The 19,060-nt window shown below is 43.4% G+C and overlaps 1 protein-coding gene across 2 annotated transcripts in view; it reads right to left on the bottom strand.

The window, feature by feature from the left end:
* PPM1D (protein phosphatase, Mg2+/Mn2+ dependent 1D) overlaps window positions 1–18,787 on the bottom strand; it is a 34,684-nt gene extending 15,897 nt beyond the window's left edge. For both annotated transcript variants that reach the window (XM_067538132.1, XM_067538133.1), the window contains exons 1-3: window positions 18,252–18,787; window positions 9,559–9,787; window positions 6,904–7,028 (exon numbers count right to left, since the gene is read on the bottom strand). In XM_067538132.1, coding sequence (XP_067394233.1) covers window positions 6,904–7,028; window positions 9,559–9,787; window positions 18,252–18,699 — 802 coding nt within the window. In that variant the 5' untranslated portion in view covers window positions 18,700–18,787. The remainder of the gene's footprint in view (window positions 1–6,903; window positions 7,029–9,558; window positions 9,788–18,251) is intronic.
* Window positions 18,788–19,060: the final 273 nt, after the last annotated feature.

Here is a 19,060-nt window from a genome sequence, read left to right as displayed (position 1 = left end):
TGGTAATGATGGTGCTCATATATTCTTGGCTACACTGACTGAATACATCTTGATTTGAGATTGTTCTGGGCCAAAAGATACAGAGGATTTTTCTAAGACAGGTTGTATGAAATGAAGACGGCATGGACATGTCATTCTTTACCATTCCCCAGCATTCTGCACTATAAAGTAGTGTTTAAAGCACACAACTTTGATAAATCTTAAGTTTAGTTTTGATGTTATATTTTGATGATTTTCAGACTGTATTTAAGCTCCTAAATGCGTTCCTGGCTTTACTGATTCTGTTCCAAATGTCCTGGCTTGATCCACCATCCTGGTTTATGGTACTGCCAACATGTGACTGTTTCTACATTAGTAAGAACATAATCCTCTATCCGTACTGGTGATGGTGAGGCAATAAATCAATACACGTGACTGTAAATCTTATTAAAATATGTAAAATCTGTTTGGCCCACACAAGGTTTCCCTTAGGTTTGTGTGGCCCACCTGTGTAATAAGGTTAGACAGAGTGTAAACCAATGCTTTTTAGAGTTGCTGCATAAGCAGAAAGCTAATGTATATTTTCCATTGGCCAGCTGGATATATTGCAGCATCTGCCATAGTGGTTAAGAAGTGGCATAAAACTAGGGAAAATAGCAAGCCTTACATAGAGAAATCTATGCTTCAATACTACAGAGAAGAATGGGAGATTAGATAAAATTATGCAGAGATAAAATGCACAGTTCTCCCTAAGTAATGAGTGCTTTACATCTTCAGAGTGCTTTATAAACATTAATTCAATCTCATAGCAGCTTAGAAAAGTAGACAGACTAGGAAATCGAGGAAGCAAAATAATATGACTTGCCCTTGGCCATGATAGTGGCAGAGCCAGTATTAGAAATTAGGAGTTCCAGGCTCCTAGATCCATTCACAAGACCACAGACTATTTCTGTTCTCAATTAAAAACATGTGATGCCACATATTACATGATTTGTTAAAAATCCTATCACTCTATAGTCTTTTGACGAGGAATTTTTTGAATTTTGGGAAGTGTGAACCTTCCTTCTGCATCTCCCAACAGATCAAATCATCTGAGCCTGGAATAAACTTTCTAGACTCACTTTCCAGGGCAGAGGCCATGTCGGTATGCATCTCTATGCAACAACAAGCACAGTGTTTGTGCTTTGACTACATGAACACAAAAAGATTTCAAGCACACTTCACAAAGAACACTCCATCTATACAGAGTAAACATTTAGCCCTAAAATACATCACACAGCGCAAAAAAAAGTTGGTATGGGCCTAATTCAGCTCATTTATAAAAGGATTAAGCAGCGTACCCCCCTTTATCAGCTTCTTGTTCGATCAGATTTTAGAATCTGCTTGCATCCCAGCTGTAGCCAGGAAAGTCATTTTAAAAACCTGTTCGTTTATAATCTACTCAATCTTCGAACCCCTCCAGTCCCGTATTCTCTCTCAAAGCAAAAATGTATCACAAAAGAATTGCCCAAGTCAAACCTTTCCCTTACATTTCTGTAATATATTTTTGTATTAAAAGAACAAGTTTTAATGTTGAGGGGGGAAGTGTATTTTAACAAGTCACAATTATAAGAAAAAAACAACCCCAATTTCATTTATCCCACCGTAACCTTTTCATCCAATTTATATCCAACAGATTTTTGTCCCATCAATGCAAGCAAAGGAACTATAGAATTTCTTCCTCCCACTCCCCATGAGGCAGCATTGCTAGGAATTTGTATCGTAATCATATAGCTCATTCAGGCTTATTTGCAAAGGGAAAAAGGATGTCACTAAACCTAGTGCCTTAATATTTCTTAACTATTTCTCCTGTAGCCACAAGGGGGCATCTTTACTGCAGTCTTAGGGGAGAAAAAAAATCATACAAGTGCAATGTAATGTGTTTTTACAAGGCGGAAATAACCTAACCCATTAAACTTACTCCAGGAAAAAGAAAAGACGAGGCTACCAGGAGGCTAATGCCAAAAGCATGCAGGTAAGTTACACAGATGCTAATAAGGTAAAAACCCTTTTATTACACCTGCAGAACAAAGAAGACATGGGGTGTACCTGGCTGGATGCAGGAAGTCCTCTTCTGTAAACAGTGCAAGTCAAGAACTGGGAAATGTCAGTCTCCAGATCTTTGTTTGAGTACAAAGGGAAAAGTACAGAGATAGGGCAGCATTCAAAAGGTGAGCACACCAACTACACTTCATCTAAAACTGAATAGGATCTGAAACAAGGGGGAGGAAGAGGTGCCTTCCCAAGATCTGACCTTGGTTTGAGTGTTAGCATAAGCAAAACCAAGAAAGGAGAAAGATGCAAAACTCTAGCAGTATGGAACACAGAAAAAATACCTGACACTAAAGGCTCAATACACAGACACATTGTTAAATCTGCAGCATTAAACCCATTGACTGAATAAACGGAGGTGACTTCATACGTTGGTTAACACAAACCATCCAGATCCAAAACTAGAACTCTGGCTCAAAGATGCTAAAAATAGAAACAAAGAGGGGAACCAGATGATGAGAGCTTGGAAACAGGATCTAAAGCCGTGCATCTCTAGGTCACCTGTTTAATTCTAACTTAAGTCGATGACTAAACATTAACATCGCTGGACAGCTGGCTCAGTGATTTCCGTGAAGTGAATTTTGGTAATCTTCATCCTCTTACTAGCTGAGAAATGTGGTCATCACAGCACACTTCGAAGGAGGCTAGTCTCACTGGAAGAAGTTTCAAGCATCATGACAGAAGTATGGGGATACACACGTACTGGCACTACTGCACTTTTCCTGTGGCATCTTTCAGAAGCATTACATTCACTTGAAATCACACAGAAATTAGACTGGATACAGGAATCATGCAGCAACGTGAATACAACACGGGGCAGCCTGAGAAGCTTCACTTTAAAAAGGCTCAAGTATAAAGAACCCAAGATTGATTTAATGATCAAAAAAACAAAAAATGAAGAAAAAAGGTTACTAACGATGATGTGGAAATGGGGGAGGCCAGAAAGACGTGAATATGTAATGCTGCCTTGTGACTTTTGACCTGGAATCACATCTCTCAGTGAACACTCAGAAGGCATTTCAGACCCCAATGGGACAGTCACTTCACTACAATATTTTGGCCAGCTGCGTGAACAGAGAAAAATAAGACCACAAGGGGGAGGAACACACTGGCCAAAAACGGAGATGATTCTGTCTTTAAGAACAACAATTATTTTACAACTTCAAGAAAGAGAGTCACGCACAGGGAACTCCAGGGACAGCTAGAAGGAAAAAAAAAATTCTCTTTCAAGGTAATTGGATCCACGTGTGTCCCAATATGAATCATATAACTCAAACAAGACAGCACAGACTTGTCACCGGATAGGAACTGAAAAGTGTACTTGTGTACTCTACATTTTATACAGGCCTCCATGCTGTTTTCTTCAATGCAAGGTTGAGGTTTTTGTGTTTGGGGTTTTGTTTTTGTTGGGGGGACGAGGAGGGGCAGAGATGGTGCACTGATGGGAGGACATCTCCAGGACTGACTGGAAGGCAACATAATTCTTGACAAAACTTTTGTTGAAAATAATATACAAATATTTCAGATTTTTCACACATTCACAACGTTATTTCATTGTTTTAAAATGTCCTGAGCTAAGTGAAAGTCAGCATCAATAGTGGAAGCAGCCCAAAAATTTAGAGTTGTTTCGTGTTACCTTCAACCTAAGGTGGTTTTTTTTTTCCTTGGTTTATTTTTTGTTCCCCCTTGACCTTAAAGATGAGCAAGCTTGAAAGAGAATGGAAGTGCTAATTTCTGCTAACGATATATTAACAATGTATCTTCAAATAATTTGGATTTCTTTACTCTAAATTGATAGTTTAGGGTGATTATACTGAGTTACACATCAGGAGACTAAAGATTCCTACTACATCTGTTTAAGTGTATACATGCAAATACAAGCAAATGCCTATTTACTCAGGTTTCACCTCAGATGAGCAATCCTCACACCCAGTTTTTAAAAAGTCTTATAAAGGTACAGTAGGCTGCACTCTTGGCTATCATCAATTTTCACTCCTCAGCCTCCCATCGATGGAACCTGGACCAGTCTGTGCAATCTCTCATGTTATGTGTGTATCTACAGTTTAAACTGCAATTTAATAGGACTCAGCGTAAAGAATAATCGTATGTATGAACAAAAAACACAGGTGACCTAAAAAACAGGCAATGTGTGAAAATTACACCCACTCTGCACTGTAACTGATTTTTCTTTTGTAACAGTTCAGTGAACATGAAAACTAAACCTTTATACAAGGACCTAATTAGATAGTCTGAGGTCAACTAGACTTTCCACTCCAGGGTTTCATGGCATGCAGATTAAGAAACATTTACGAGACAAATCTAGCATTCAGTGATCTGCTCTGACATTCTGCTCCCCCCCGTCAATTCAACTCCCTAAGAGCCAGCATTCTCGTAGATGCTTCAGTCACTTGAGTCACTCTCAGTGACGTGAGCAGATTCACTTCGGTACCACTGCCTGCCAGAAGCAGATGGGAATGCCTATTTAGCAGGCCGATGTCCCCCTGGTAAAAATTTTGGCCTATACCATCATTTTGTTACCTGTACAGTTGGTATCTCTATTTTAGGGTTCTGACATCGTGCAAAGAATTAGTGGTAATGCCCAAATCTCGGTGCAGCAGAGCCACTCGTTGCATTAGTATCTAGTGAAATTGACTACAGTGCTGGTAACAGAAAAGTACGTCAGGGTTAACCTGGTTATTAGTGTCAAAGCAAACTGAATCGCTTGGAGAGGCTCCAGTGCACAAAGAGTTGGTGCCAACCAGAGCAGCGGTACTGGGAGCCAGCCAAGTGGTCGAACGAAGCTCAGTAACATGAATACCAATGTTTTTAGTTGTGGTAGGTCTTGTGTAAGCAGCTTTTGAGGCCAGCATGCCCCTCATGGAGTGAAATCTTGTTTCCAAACTGAGCATCTGTGCACCATCTGGGTCCGAGGGAAAGGAACACAGCTGCATTCCTTTTCCCAAGAGGTCAGCCATACCTCATACAAAAGGGAGATGTAAAAAGTTTGCAGAGTCACCTCAACCAGAGCAGGCAAGCACCAAAATATTGTCATTCAAGCCAGTGTAAACTTGTCATCTTCAGGTCACCTAACAGCATCTTTTTAAAGACCCAAGTATGCTGGACTTAGAGTCCAAGCATTGCTGCCGCAGGACAAATGTTCTCATTTTCTCCTCGCATAGGCCCAGACTCTCCAGTAACCTCTCTCATCCACATGAGAATCGTGAAGGCTACAGCAGGAGCCTGACAGATGGGTCATTCCCTGAATCCCCATCTGCACATAGAAACCAGCCAAACTCCTTTTGTCTGACTTGAAGAGAGGAATCAGACCCAAACACCATTGGGCCTGGAAAATCCACAACAGATTCAAAACCACAAAAAGGGAGGAGGAAAGGGGAGAACGAACCTTTCACCAAATTAAAAATTCTTCTACCTTTATCGTCTCCAGAGCAATACCTGCTCACTTGTAGGAGAGGGGAGCAAATGCTTGTTTTGCCTAATAGCTGGAGTGTAAGACTGAAAGGTATGATTCCTAGGTTTGTTCCACAGCTCTGCTTGGTCTCATAACCTTGACCAAGTTACTTAACCTCTCTGGCTCCGTTTCACCATCTAAGAAACAAGGATAATGCCTCACACAGATGTTTTGAAGCATAATAAACTTGCAAGGTCTGACATAAAGAGTATGAATATAAATTTAAAGTAGGGTCATGTTATTTTTTAGCCCTATGTCAAGCCATGTTCTCTACCTGATCCCTCATCTTGCTTTCTCCACACCCCAAGTTTGCCACATGATATCTACATTTGCTGTGTTATTCAAATTAGTTTATCTGTTTTTTTCACACAAAAGAGGAGTATCACTTGCTCTTAGCAGTGGACTGCTTAATGTGAAGCACAGACAGCACCAGCTTGTAAGCTAGTCGCAACACTACTTATCCAGTTACTAAGCAGGCACCACAATTCAGCAGCCAGACCACCTCACATGATAGCCTCTACTGGCTGGTTTAGGGACAACGCTGATGCAGTCATAAGAATGGTGTCCAACTATCCCAAGAGGAGTGAAGACATGGTATCATATCTATAAATAAATATACATGAATTAGACACCACCTTTCCTAAAAGGCGTACCTGTAGGCACTCTCCATATGTGAACAGGGTATTCCCAACGAAGGGTACAGAAAGGAGAAGAGAGAGAATGAGTTGTACAAAACTAGAATCAGCATTTAAATCCATGGGAGGGAAATGACAAGAAAAGATTCTTCAGAATGTAGGGGCATCAAGTGGTTTTTGCCAACTGCTGCCAAATTATGAAACATTTCCTCCAAGAACTTGTATACAATACATGGCAGATCCAATACACATGGCCATCCTGCCTTCTGAAAATGATTCCATACAACATGCTTCCCATACTAATCCCTTTATGGGATTGTCAAAGGCAAAATATATATGTACGTCTTACACTTGGCAGTAATTCTTCTGTTATTTCCTGGGAACTTTAGATGAAAAATAGCAGGCTTCACATCACAAAAGGAAGAATCAGGCTTTTCACATTTTGCTGCAACAATGCTGGATATCACCCCATCAAGCATTCTTGAGTGGTTTTCATTTATTTCAACAGAGAAGGCTCACCCATTAAGCCAATGTTTATTGTAGTAAAATAGTAAATGTTTTTCCAAAATAACCACTGACTCTATTCGCTCTGCTCTGGTGCTCTGTATGCTGTAACATCTTCCTTTCTAAACAAACCAATCAACAAAAGACACCCCTTTTTGTTTTGTGGCTTCAACCTTTAGGTTTTTTTTTTTTACTCCACGTGCGCTGGGCCTGGACACCACTTACCAAGTGCTCGTGCCACTGCTAGGAACGGAATCTGGTCAATGACTGTGCTCCTACGCACAGGACCATTGTGAGTCAGCCGAGGTCTCTTCCAGACAACCCGATTCACGCCAGACTTATTGATCACACTAGAAGTATTAGAAACAAAGAAAGGGGCGGAGATGAAAAACTAGCAAACAAATTAGTCACAATGAGGTTTAAGGTACAGAAACAGTTACCCCTGTGGCGTATGGAGTTAATGCTATGACCTCAGTTAAGGCCTACAGCATAGGCGGACCTTCAGAAACAGTGAGATTGTGATAATTGGAGAGTTTAGCCCAGCTCTGGCAGATGGGGCAAAGGGGACGGAAAGAGATGAAAAGCTATGGAGATTTTTGCTTTCCTGCTGACACCTGAACATCAGCAAACGTCTGCCCCCCATCAGAGGAGGAGACAAACAGAAAGTTTGCTCCTCCGAGATGCTGGGCTGTATAATGTTAATGTCAAATCACAAAAGAGGTAGTGTTATTTAGGGTTCTTTAGTTTTTACTACCTGCCATGGCTCTGACAGTCAACAGCAGCAGTGAGTGGTTACAAAATAAGAGCCACCTTAAACAGTCTTTATGCAGAGGTTTTCCTGTTACAGAAGCAGAAGGAGGGAGAAACAACAGAACAGTCACCTGCTCTCAAGCACCATGCGAGAGGAAGGGAATGAAAGAAGCCGCTCTATGTTTACATTTTAACACCTGCTCTCAGATGTTGAGTTGTGAGATTAGTATACCCAGATAAAATTATTGGGGACAAGGAGAAGCCATGCAGGGTAAGAGGGTTATTTTGGTGAGGGGAGATGAGCCATATACCCAAAAGAGGTCATGAAAAAAGCAATGATGAAGTTGGGTAATAAGCTTACTCACTGACAAGCTATGGACCAGGCATCAAAGCCAGCTTCGCTTATGGAATGCCATAAGCAATTAGACACTGAAAAGCTATGGAGCAGCCTCAAAACTCATTGCATGAAGTTTATTCCAGGTACAACTCAGGGACTTTGAAGGCCTTATATCAGTGATGAATTAAGCCCAATTGCCACGTGGTGTGGTATGATATGCATAGCAGGAAAAATCAGAAAGACTACGTCCTCAGATTCACCGTGCCCATTTGGAACTCTAATGGCCAAATCATGTTAATGTTATTTCTGCCATTTAAATAGATTTTTAGCAGGGAAGCTCTCTTAATTTGACTAGCAGACCCAATTCTCCTCTTCTCCCATCACCCCCCCCCCCCCCTTCTCACAGGAAGTGAAGATATCCTGCTAACACAACCCCACCCATACTCCTGCCCAGTGGCACATACCCCACAGTTCTGGGAGTAGCTGGGAAGTCTCTGCCAGGGACAGAAAAGCACATTTGGAAACCTGTAATGTCTATAAACACTAACCTAGCGAAAACAGCAAGTTATCTCAGAAACCTCTTATCCCAAATGCAGCTAGCTGATCTGCTTCCATCTGCTACAGACACAAATATCCAAAGGTTAATGAGCTGACAGGGTTCTTGTATGAACAATGTCAACAGGAAAACCTTCAGTGATCTCTGCATCTGAGCTGCTAAAAGAAGGGAACTGTGCCCATCCATCTGGTGCAGTACTGTTGAACAAAAGAGCATAGGGCTCCTGTGAAGCTGTGCCAGATTCGAGCCCCGAGGTTTGTTTCACAGCATTGGTGCCCTCTGACAAGGCTTCCTGCCCTACCCCTCAGCTATAGGGACCGTCCACAAACTGCAATTCGACTCCTTCAGGATGTTTTAACATCAGCCAGTTCATGGAAAAGAAACCTAAACCCAGCTTCGGCAAGTCACAGCAGTGTTCACATACTGTGTCTTAATATTTAGACTTAGTGTTTAAATCTGTTGTTAATTTGGAAGCAGATCAGCTGGGATCTTCTTCCTGGCAAAAACAACATTAATACGGTTTTGCCATTAGTGTTCCAAATGGCTGGTTATTAATTTGTGACCTTAAATTTCTTTACAGAAAAGCTTTGCAGGGCCTGTTCTACAGCTGGCATTGTTACTTCAAGGACAATGTAAAATGCATCAGAAATTTTACTTTATAGAGCAGATAGATTCTAATTAGATATGGAAGAGACGATCTCCTGCCAGTACAGGGTACGCTACTCCAACGGAGGCCTTACCAAATGCAAAACCAATACCACATGGCTGCCAAAACCTTAATATATTCTTCCTTGGACAGAATAAGCACTCTACAGCTCACAGTTAACATTTATGTGGAAAGAAATTTATTTTTCAAATACCCTGAAACCCAAGGAGAAGGTGGTCAGTCAGCAACTACCCATTCCCCTTCCCACACTTTTTTCTGTGTTATTTCAGAACCCCAAATGCACTTTTCACTTTGGAGGTTTCACGGGGCTTCCATTCAGAAATCAGAAATTTACTCCATCCCATAAACCTCCAACAAAATGACATTAGTACCAGATACTCAATTACCACAACTACCTCCCCTGCAGCTAACCAGCTGGATCGTCAGAGCCCAAATGGTAGAAACACAAAAAGGGTTCAAACAGGTACCCCAAGCGGTGAATAAACAAGCAGACTTGAACCATTTCAATCAACAGGACAAGGGCTGTCGCCAGAGACCCAAATTGATATGAGAAACTAAACATACACTTACCTGCCCCCAAGCCCTTCGATTCTCTTTTTTTCTTTTGGAAGTTCAGGCTTATGGTCCTGGGTCACCTCCACAGCCCTAACAAAGTCGTCTCTGGGGTCGTCCTGGACTCCCAGCACCACTCCCGAATCGCCGACATGCGCCACATACATCTTTGACCCACGGATAATTACCACACTGGCGGTAGTTCCTGATGTGCTTGGGAGGCCAGTCATGGTCTTCGGCCACTCTGCTGCAATGAGAAATAAAAGCAACATTTTTATTCTGTGAAACTTGTCACCTATTCCCTCTTAGGAGATTATTAAAAACAAAACAAATTAAGAACAAAATTAAGAACAAAAACAAAAAACCTCACAAGATTATTACAACTATCTGCAGAAAAATATTTTGTCATGATGTTAATAATGGATTACTATGTAACATTCAGGTCAAATCATGCCAATGTCAGTCAAACTAGAAGCTAAGTGGTTGAATAGGTGTTCCCTCTTCATCAGTTTCAAGCCTTACCACAAGTCACAGTGAAAATGGCCATCAAAGTCTCCATTTGTCTATATTAAATAAAACCCACAGATTTTAGCACGGTTGTTAATTTCTATTCAGGAAGAAACAAAAACCAAGAAAGCAGGGGCACAGCCGATCAAGAGTAAGGGGTGTGTCACACAAGTTTGAATCATTACAAAGAAAGGTGTGCATGACCACATGACGACTGGTTCAAACCAATATCTTCAGGTCCTTCACTTCCATAAGCATAAAATTAATTTTACTTCATATTAAAAATCTAAAAATAATCCAAACGGAGGTCAGAAAATTGAGAAGATTTTGAAAGGCATCTCTGAGGGTTTAACTGTCAAATCCCTCACAGGGAGCAGAATGACTGCCTTTATATCGACGCATATTTTGGTTTTCAAATATATTCTGAACAGTGTTTCAAAATAAATTGTCTATTTATACCACAGAGGGGAAATGATTCACATTTCCACTACTGAGGACTGAACTGCAAAGGCTTCTTATGTTTGTTATCCCACAACACAATGTCAAACTTACTATCCAAGAAGTACTCCTCCAATTCAGAATTAAACACATATTTAATATCTGTATTGGCTTTTCTTCCTCTTCCACACTAAATTAAATCCTCTCCACATTAAACCCATGCTTTTCCTCACTGTCGCCACTTTGCCCCTGCCAACATTTATCTTTATCGCCTCCTACGCTCCCCTCCTGCTCCAAATGCTGTGCCCAACTTTCTCTCCTAACTGCTCCCTTTCTTTGTCTACTTCCTGAACGCTCCTGACTTGAAGATTTTTTTCCTTTAGCCCATTTAAAGTTTGGGCAGCCCCCAGTTAAGATACACCTAGCCCCACAATCTCCCTTCCTCCTTCAAACAACTTCAGGCAGGTCACTATTCCATGAAGATTGCAGTCAACAACAACCTCATCTTACGCTTGGTTCTTCACTGTATATACTCATGTCTTTAGACATGTAAATTCTTCCGAAAATTTACTTCTGGCATTTCTCTGGTATGTTTTATAGCTACTGTACTTTAAAAGGGTTACCATTAAAGAGTTCACATTTACCATAGTACAGTATGCGCCACTGCAGTATATAGTCTACATATCAGAAATACCACCATATAGCAAATACTGTACTAGGGTATGTACTTTCCTATGGCATCCACTTCATAAAAGAACAAAACAAAGGTGAAGAACCTTATACACTTATTTGATCAAACAAGCATCAGTAAAAGGAGGATGAATTATCTTCGGGTTCCAGCAACTTCACAAACAGCTCAAGACAAATATGCTCCTGGTTGCAGCCTCCATATGTTCTGGGATGGAAATAAAAACATACAGCAAGATCAGCGTATTTGGCCTTCCTATCCGCAAGACCAGGTGCTTTAACCTGAAACAACTGCATCATAAAAAGGGAGGAATTTGACATAGGGATTTCAATTCCCTCCAATGCCTTTTGGGAGCTTTTTATATACCTGAGACAAGAAGAAACACACGAACATGAAGAGACAGAATCCACTGACTACAAACTTTGTTAATGCAGAGTTAAAGTTGCCTGGTGATACATCATGCCTTTAAAGAACTTCAAAGTCTGAAAAACTCAAACTTCTGAAAACCAGAAAATACAGAATTAAGATATACGTCCACACAATCTTAACTCAGTCCCCTTGGGAACTGGCAATAGCCACTGGGAATTACCTGCACGCTTTACAGCTCCATTCACTGTATTAGGTGAAGCTGTATTGAATGGTAGAGGTATTAGCTGGAACAGTTTGGAAGAACTGTGATTGTGATGTGGCGATCTGGTGGACTGTGTTGCTATGTGTCTGCACATGCATTTGCACACCCTCTACCTGACCCGTGTGTGTGATTAAAAGAAGGAGGTGCATGCCTACCTTGAAACATACAGTACTCCCCATTTCACTGCTGCATTGTGTAGATTGCACTGGTAGCAAGACAATGAGTCTTCCTGCCATGAGGATTGTCAGCAGTGAAACGGGATGAGAGCAGTCTATGGCGCTAACATTTGGTAAGTGAAATAGTGTCAGATGAAATCCTCTGCGCGAGACTGAATGGCTTATAAAAGGGAGTGAAGGGTGGTAAAATACAGCAAGTGCAGGTTTGGTTTTGAGGAATAGGCTCCGTGTTTGAGCGTAGAACATGAGTAAGATGGCTGCTGCTCAGTACAGCTCACCCAAACACAACTTGGTGTTAGCAAAGAGAAGGCATATGATTGTGCTGCAGTTGTCCAGTGCCCTGTTCCCTGAGTAAGGTGCACTATCCGCAAAGGCAGAGCGCAAGTAAGTCTACTATGGGCATACAGAGGAATCACTCAAAGAAGGCAGAGTTACGGTTGTGCAGGTGCGTATCTTAATTCTGCATTTCCTCGTTTTCAGAAGCGTGCGTGTTTCTGAACTCGACATTCTGAGAAGGGTCCAACATACCACTGGGCATCTTAACTCTACATGAATGAAGTTTTTTGTCAGTGAACGTATTTTTTTCTCTTTTAAAAAAACAGAAATAAATGTTATTGGTAGGCATTAATGATCATGTACAGACTTGTAATGATCACAGAGGTGAACGTGGGAGATGCTGCTGTGGCTAAGTAATGATAATACCACCTCTCCCTTACACAGCTTTTCCCCAGCAGATTTCAAAGCACTTCTCCAAGGAAGGAACATTATCTTCAATGTACAGATGGGGAAACTGAAGTTAGAGAGATGAAGTGATTTGGCCAAGGTCATCCAGCAGGCCTGTGGCAGAGCTGAGTGTAGACCCCCCCAGTTTGTTGAAACCCAGTCAAATGTTCTCTCCACTAGACCACCTGGTTCCTATGTGATTCCTACGTGCTAATGCTGGTGCTGTCCCGTCACGCACACCCCCTCCCCCGGTACACTTTTTATTGTGGAATGGTGATAATGGTTTTAATTGTTTGTAATGTGTATTTGCTAACATCAAACAATCAAGACCATTGTGCCAGGACTGGAACCCATGGCAGAATCCATGAATCTTAAGAAAAGCTGCTTTTTTTTTCCAGGGAGGGAGGAGCTGTATCTCAGGAACCCCTTTTCAAATGACCCCAAATTTAGGATCACTAATCCCACCCTTGACACCACAAGGCACACTAAATTCCAAAGGAATTAGAGTAACCATGGGAATTTTCAAACACTTTAAAAAGTCCAGCATGAAACAGAACGCTGTTCTAAACCCGCACTAGAGCAGAGTTCTACATACCAGTAACAATGGTGGAGAAAGGCCCCTACTAATGAAACCTTGAAGAGAAATACTACTTTGGCCAGCACAGTTAATAGGTTGTTACAAGTGTGTCTACAACCCAACACCAGATGGTGAGATAAACGATCCTGACTTTTCCTGCTGTTTGTGGATTTGTTTTTTTGAAGTATAACACTGAATCCACCACAGACCACACAACTATTCTCATGCGGCCCATTCCCCAATTAAGCCTTGAGCTGCAACTAATTATCTTAAAAGACACACACTCCTATAAGACAGCTGTGAAAGATAAGTGGTGATTCTCACAGTAATTTCACATCCTTTACAGTGTACAGAGGTGCTGACACACAAGCCTAACAACGCCTGTTTTGGAACTGAGGCTTAAGATCAGTATTTGTTTCAGTGGGATCACAGGTCTCAACAGGACTTCAGTAGCCTGCCACCGAGTATTATCTCAACCCAGCAACATGCATCTTTCAAGTTTTTTGGGGGTTTTTTTTGCACTAAGTGTACATGTGAAATGTAAGACCAAGTTTCCTTTTGACAAAACAAGTACAGTGCACTGTATTTATACAAGACTCCAATGTTCCAGATGATCCAGTATGGTGGACAAAAGCCATTTTTCCTAAATCAGATGCACTGACAGCACATGCCACTTTATCAGCTAAAATCACAATGCATTATTTGTTCTGGACACTACTAGATTTTCTCCCAGTCCAAAATGCTACAACAGCTTCCCAAACCTGCAGCTCCAGCTGCTGCTTTCCCTCACTATTCAAAACACTGTCACTACTCCCAAATGTTCCTTGCACCTTCCCTCCTTTCCCCTACCTGGCCTGTGAGATGATACATCAGCTCTGATAAGCAAAGAAGCCTTCACTCAATTAGTTTATCTTAAGCATTTACATACCTGGCTTAAAAAACACACACAATGCATACCAAGAGGTGTTACTAATAATGTTATTTCAAGTTTGAGGGACTGCCAGTAGGATTCTTTATACATGGGGATTTTTCTGACAGCTAGAAGACTATCGCAAGGCAAGATCAAAATGACCCAATTTTAAAGGCAAAGTTGTACATCATCAAATTAACAAAAAATTATTGTCCACCTTAACACTGTGCATTATGCGGACAGTGGTCAAGACAGGAACATTGAGATGAGACAACATCACACTACCACAGTTACATTGACCATTCAAAATTGTATCTGTACTGTCTGTGAACAACTTAACCACTCCAACATATTCAGCAACAGAGGAACATTAAGAAGCTTTTATATCCAAGTAATGTAATTCAGCAACAGTTTTCTCACTTCTATGGGTCTATACCCCAACCTTTGCATTTACTGTCATAATTATATTCTCAGTGTTAGCATCCATTCACAACATAGCTATAACTGTGCACTAACACCATGACCTGCCTGTTATAGATTCATTCAGCTCTTGTCCAGAGAGTACACATTTTTTTTTAAAAGGAGTTAGATTATAGGATGATGTCCTTAATAGCAGAAGAAAATGTGCTAACGCGCACTAATATTTTTAGTACCAACTGCCCCAAATTAGGACGGTATAAACTGGTTAATAGTGTTAACAAATCTTCACAAGACTTTTATATACAAGGCTACATACAGTACTCTACAGCAATGGCCCAGAGCAATTTAGTAACACTATTTTGAACCATTACCGGGACGTAATTTATATGGGCAAGCTGAAAATGTGTTTGGAAACATGTTAAGACAAGTACCTATTCTTTCCACCTGTGAAAATTCTTCAGGACCCGACAAGCTAGGAATTTACGCAATATTACTAGTCAGTATTAAACAGGTGTCACAAATATAATACCCTATCTTAAATTACAAAAATGACACCCCCTTGAAGTTTGTATCACAAAGGAGTCCGGCCACATCAATATGCACAACAGTGGGGGGAGGAGAATGTTTTTAATAAGAACAACAGAATAAAGCCCTATTCTTGCAGAAAGGATCTCGTGGTTATGTTGTTTTGTTTTTTAAACACATCCATTCAGGCTAAACTGGATCTCATTGTTAAAGGTCTCCTCCAAAAGACTCATACAGCAGACTACAAAGAACTCAGCCCACCTACCTTGGAAGGATGGAATCAGGTAAGTCAACTCTGTCAGGAATGGAAGAGCTGGTTCCAGGGAATGCAAGTGTTCTAAGCCTGCCACAAACAGCAAGCCCTTCTTCCTTCCACACAAAACTGCACTAAAATCTTGTATAAATCGTGGAACAGTTTTTGTTTGCTGTTTTTAAATGGGCAAAACAGCGTTAGAGAAACTAGCAATGTTATTAGAGTTATGCAATGACGTGGTGGAGTATTAAACAAGGTAAACATAGCTAACAAACTTTGAGTTTCTGGTCTCCCCATGCTGGCTTCCTGACTCTCTTTCCTCATCGTCCAACAAAGCTTTTGCTATAAACCAAAGCACAGTTTTATAATCCGCTTTAATGCTCCTCTACCTTAGCTTTAACTCTGCCCACACTCACAAAACAAAATTGGATCCCCCCCTCACAGGACTTTGGCCATGGGCTGGGAAATATCCAAGTCAATGGCTTACTGGTTGTACCCCATGGACAGTCACTCAGGGTATGCACACACTACAAGCACAACACCGACAGCTACACCGCTGTAGTGTAGTTGTTTCCTACACGAACTACAGTGACAGGAAAAACCCTTTCTGTCAATCCACCGCCCCGAGAGGCTAGGTCAATGGAAGAATTCTTCACTCTGCCTAGTTGTGTCTAACGTTGTAGTTAGGTTGACCTAAATATGGAGTATTTATTTTAATATTTTATCTAATGAAAACCTCAAGTTTTCCCTCACATGCTGCAGAAGTTAACAAGTTTGTGCTGCAGAAATCAGGGAGGAAGACTTACTGCAGAACTTGCACAGAAGTTACAGAACTACCATCAACTACACAGAGCCCTGTCTTTGAAAACCATTGAGAAAAAATTATACATCAGAGGCTTTGTTTGCTAGTCACCCGTTGTTGCTCATAACATTTCCTACATTGCGTCAACAGCTTTGGGTTTTTTTTGCACATGCTATGAAAACCACCCCTGGTTACCACACTCAGCAGGGAGACAAATAGAAAACTAAGCTCATTATCTTTCTCCTCCCATGCTCACTCCCCACCATTTGAGTCCATATCATCACCATGCTTCCTGTCATGCAACGCCATATTCTGGGCATCAGCTGCCACGGCTCTCTTTTCCCCAACATCCAGGCGGTGATCAAGTTCTGCTGCTTCTTCCTCTACAATAGCTGTAAAACCCACTCCTTATTTCTGCTTCAAGAGGCACTCTGCCCACAACCTAATCATTCCCCACACTCCAACTAGGGCAACCTGTTCTTTCAGGATCTTTCCCATATTTATCTTATCCCTGACAACCCTGCTCAGTCCAAAATGTTTTTGCAAAAAGTCTCAATTCTTACTTCAACCATGTCTTTCCCTTTGAATCACTTCACTAGCTCCCCATAGAGCTGTGCATGGAATCCTAACATCCTTGACTTCAAGGCCCAACATTCAGTGTTCCTCTCTGCATCTCTGACTTGCTCTCATTGTGTGTTCCCCTCTCCCTGCCAGCCCTCATAACCCTTTTGTCTCCGTGCTTTTTTTTCTCCATGCCATCACAAAGGTACAAAGCCTCCCCAAAGTAAGCAATAAACCACAATCCTCACCATATTTAAAATCCTCGTGGAATTAACTTCTGTGGTCTCACCTACTAGATGTGTGAGGAAACATCACATGCATGATACCGTTGTCAACAAAAATCTTTCCCTCTTCCTTGCCTATCTAGGACACTCACTTGTGTCATGCTTTATTATTAGCCGGTACGTTCCTCAGGGCAGAGACTGTGCTCTTTGTTTTGGAAGGAACTGATCATATTCCTGGATTCTCAAATAGTAAAACAACCAACAATAAATAATGATCCTGTTTGCAGCAGGCCTTCCATCAATCCTTCCATCAGCACTCAATGGGCAGAACTGGAGACAGCGTAATTGAGGAAAAATGTCATCCAGGCCCTTTAGAAGGGATCCCATATGGTACTAAAAAAAAGTCCCCCTTCTTCTCAGGGCATTCTGGGTAAGAAAAGTCTGGAGATGACCACATGCGCAGTCCCATAAAGTAACACGATCTACTGAACAGATTTACCAGCAGCTCCAACTTGCATTGTTCGCAAGGCAAACCACAGCTTCCCAATCACCCTCCTCTTTTCTCCGAAGTCTTCGCCGAGAGTGCATTTCATCCATCACACTGCCTCCTCACGGCTTAGGCGCCTTTCCCCATCCCCCCCAATACCTTTACCAAATGCCTTGATCCAACAAGAAACCCAACACACACACCCCCAACCTCTGCACATGCAGATTGAAACTATTCGAATGAGAGAGCCGGTGTCCTGTTCCCAGCAGCAATGGAGGGATGCCTTGCACGCATGTAACTAACTCCCCAGTGTTTAAAAAAAAAAAGGAGGCGGGCAGGGGGGGAACCTAAAGTGAAGAAAGAGGTGGCTGAAAGCGGGGTGTGTGTCCCATTCCCAGTAGATAACAGAGCACGGAGAGGTTGGATGGTTTCTCCCTGCAAGATGATGCTGATCTGTTTCCAACTGGGGGGAGAGTAAGAAAGCGGGGGGTGGAGGGGGAAGATGCTGTCCTTTTTTACCACCGGGGGGGGGGTGGGTGCAAATTGGAGGGAACAGGGGGAAACGGGAAAGTAGCGGACAGAGAACGAAAAAGGCGACTGGACCGTCCTGTTCCTAACAGGCGGCGGGGGCGGGAAGGGGATACAAGCGGGGGAACAGAACGCAGGGGCAGGCGCTCGCGGCCCAGCAGCTGGGGCACCGGAGGAGAAGGGAGGGGAGGGGAGGGGAGGGGAAGGGAGGCGAAGACGAGGAGCGAAGTCGGACGGATCCCGGCGGCGCCCGTCACTTACGCAGCTTTTTCCACATGGCCCGGTGGCAGGCGACGAAGCCCTTGCGCAGGGCCGCGCACACCTCGGCCGGCTGCGCCGAGTCGAAGCCCTTCTGCTTCTTGATGAAGCCCCAGAGGTGCTCCCGCGCGAACTGGGCCGCCTCCCGGCCCCCGTGCCCGTCGCACACGGCGAAGAAGGCCACGGAGCGGCCGGAGCCGGGCGGCGGCGGCGGCTCCTCTTCCGCCGCCGGCGGGCTGGCGCCTCTCCGCCGACCGCTCGCGGGCCAGGGGTCCTCCCCGGCCCCGGCCCTCCGCTGGCTCCCCGGCGTCGAGCCGCCCTCTTCAGCGGGGCTCTCCTCCCCGGCGGCCGGCGCCTCCGGCTCCACCACGACCTGGGTCACATCCTCCATGTATTTCCTGCCGCCCTGGTCGGAAAACACGCTCACCCGCAGCGAGCAGAGCCCCTCCATGGGCCGGAGCCGCCTGGCCGACGGGAGCAGGCCGCGGAGCCGGGGGTCTCCAGCCGGGCGGCCCTCGCCCGCGCGCGCTCCCCCTCCTCCCCCGCCAGGCAGCCGCAGCAGCTCCGCCGCGGCCGGGGACTATTGTTTACGTTCGAGGCGCTGCTTGGGCATGTCCGCGGCGCTCGCGTAACAATCCACCGAACGCGCAGCGCCCGAGAGTTCCGGCAGGCAGCGCCCCCTGCCGCCAGCCCGGCCGAACCGCCGCCTCCTCCCGCCGCGCCCACGCCAGCCCCGAACAGCGCCCCCCAGCGTCGCCACAACTCGCGGCACAGGTCCGTGTTGTGACCAGTAGTGCCGGGGGAGGGGGGGG

The sequence above is a fragment of the Emydura macquarii genome, unplaced genomic scaffold (genome assembly GCF_026122565.2).
Source record: "Emydura macquarii macquarii isolate MOO-44397 ecotype Brisbane River unplaced genomic scaffold, CSIRO-AGI_Emac_v2 contig_450, whole genome shotgun sequence".
Taxonomy (NCBI): domain Eukaryota; kingdom Metazoa; phylum Chordata; order Testudines; family Chelidae; genus Emydura; species Emydura macquarii.
Note: the sequence above shows the minus strand (reverse complement) of the source record. Positions and strands in the feature narration are given on the sequence as shown.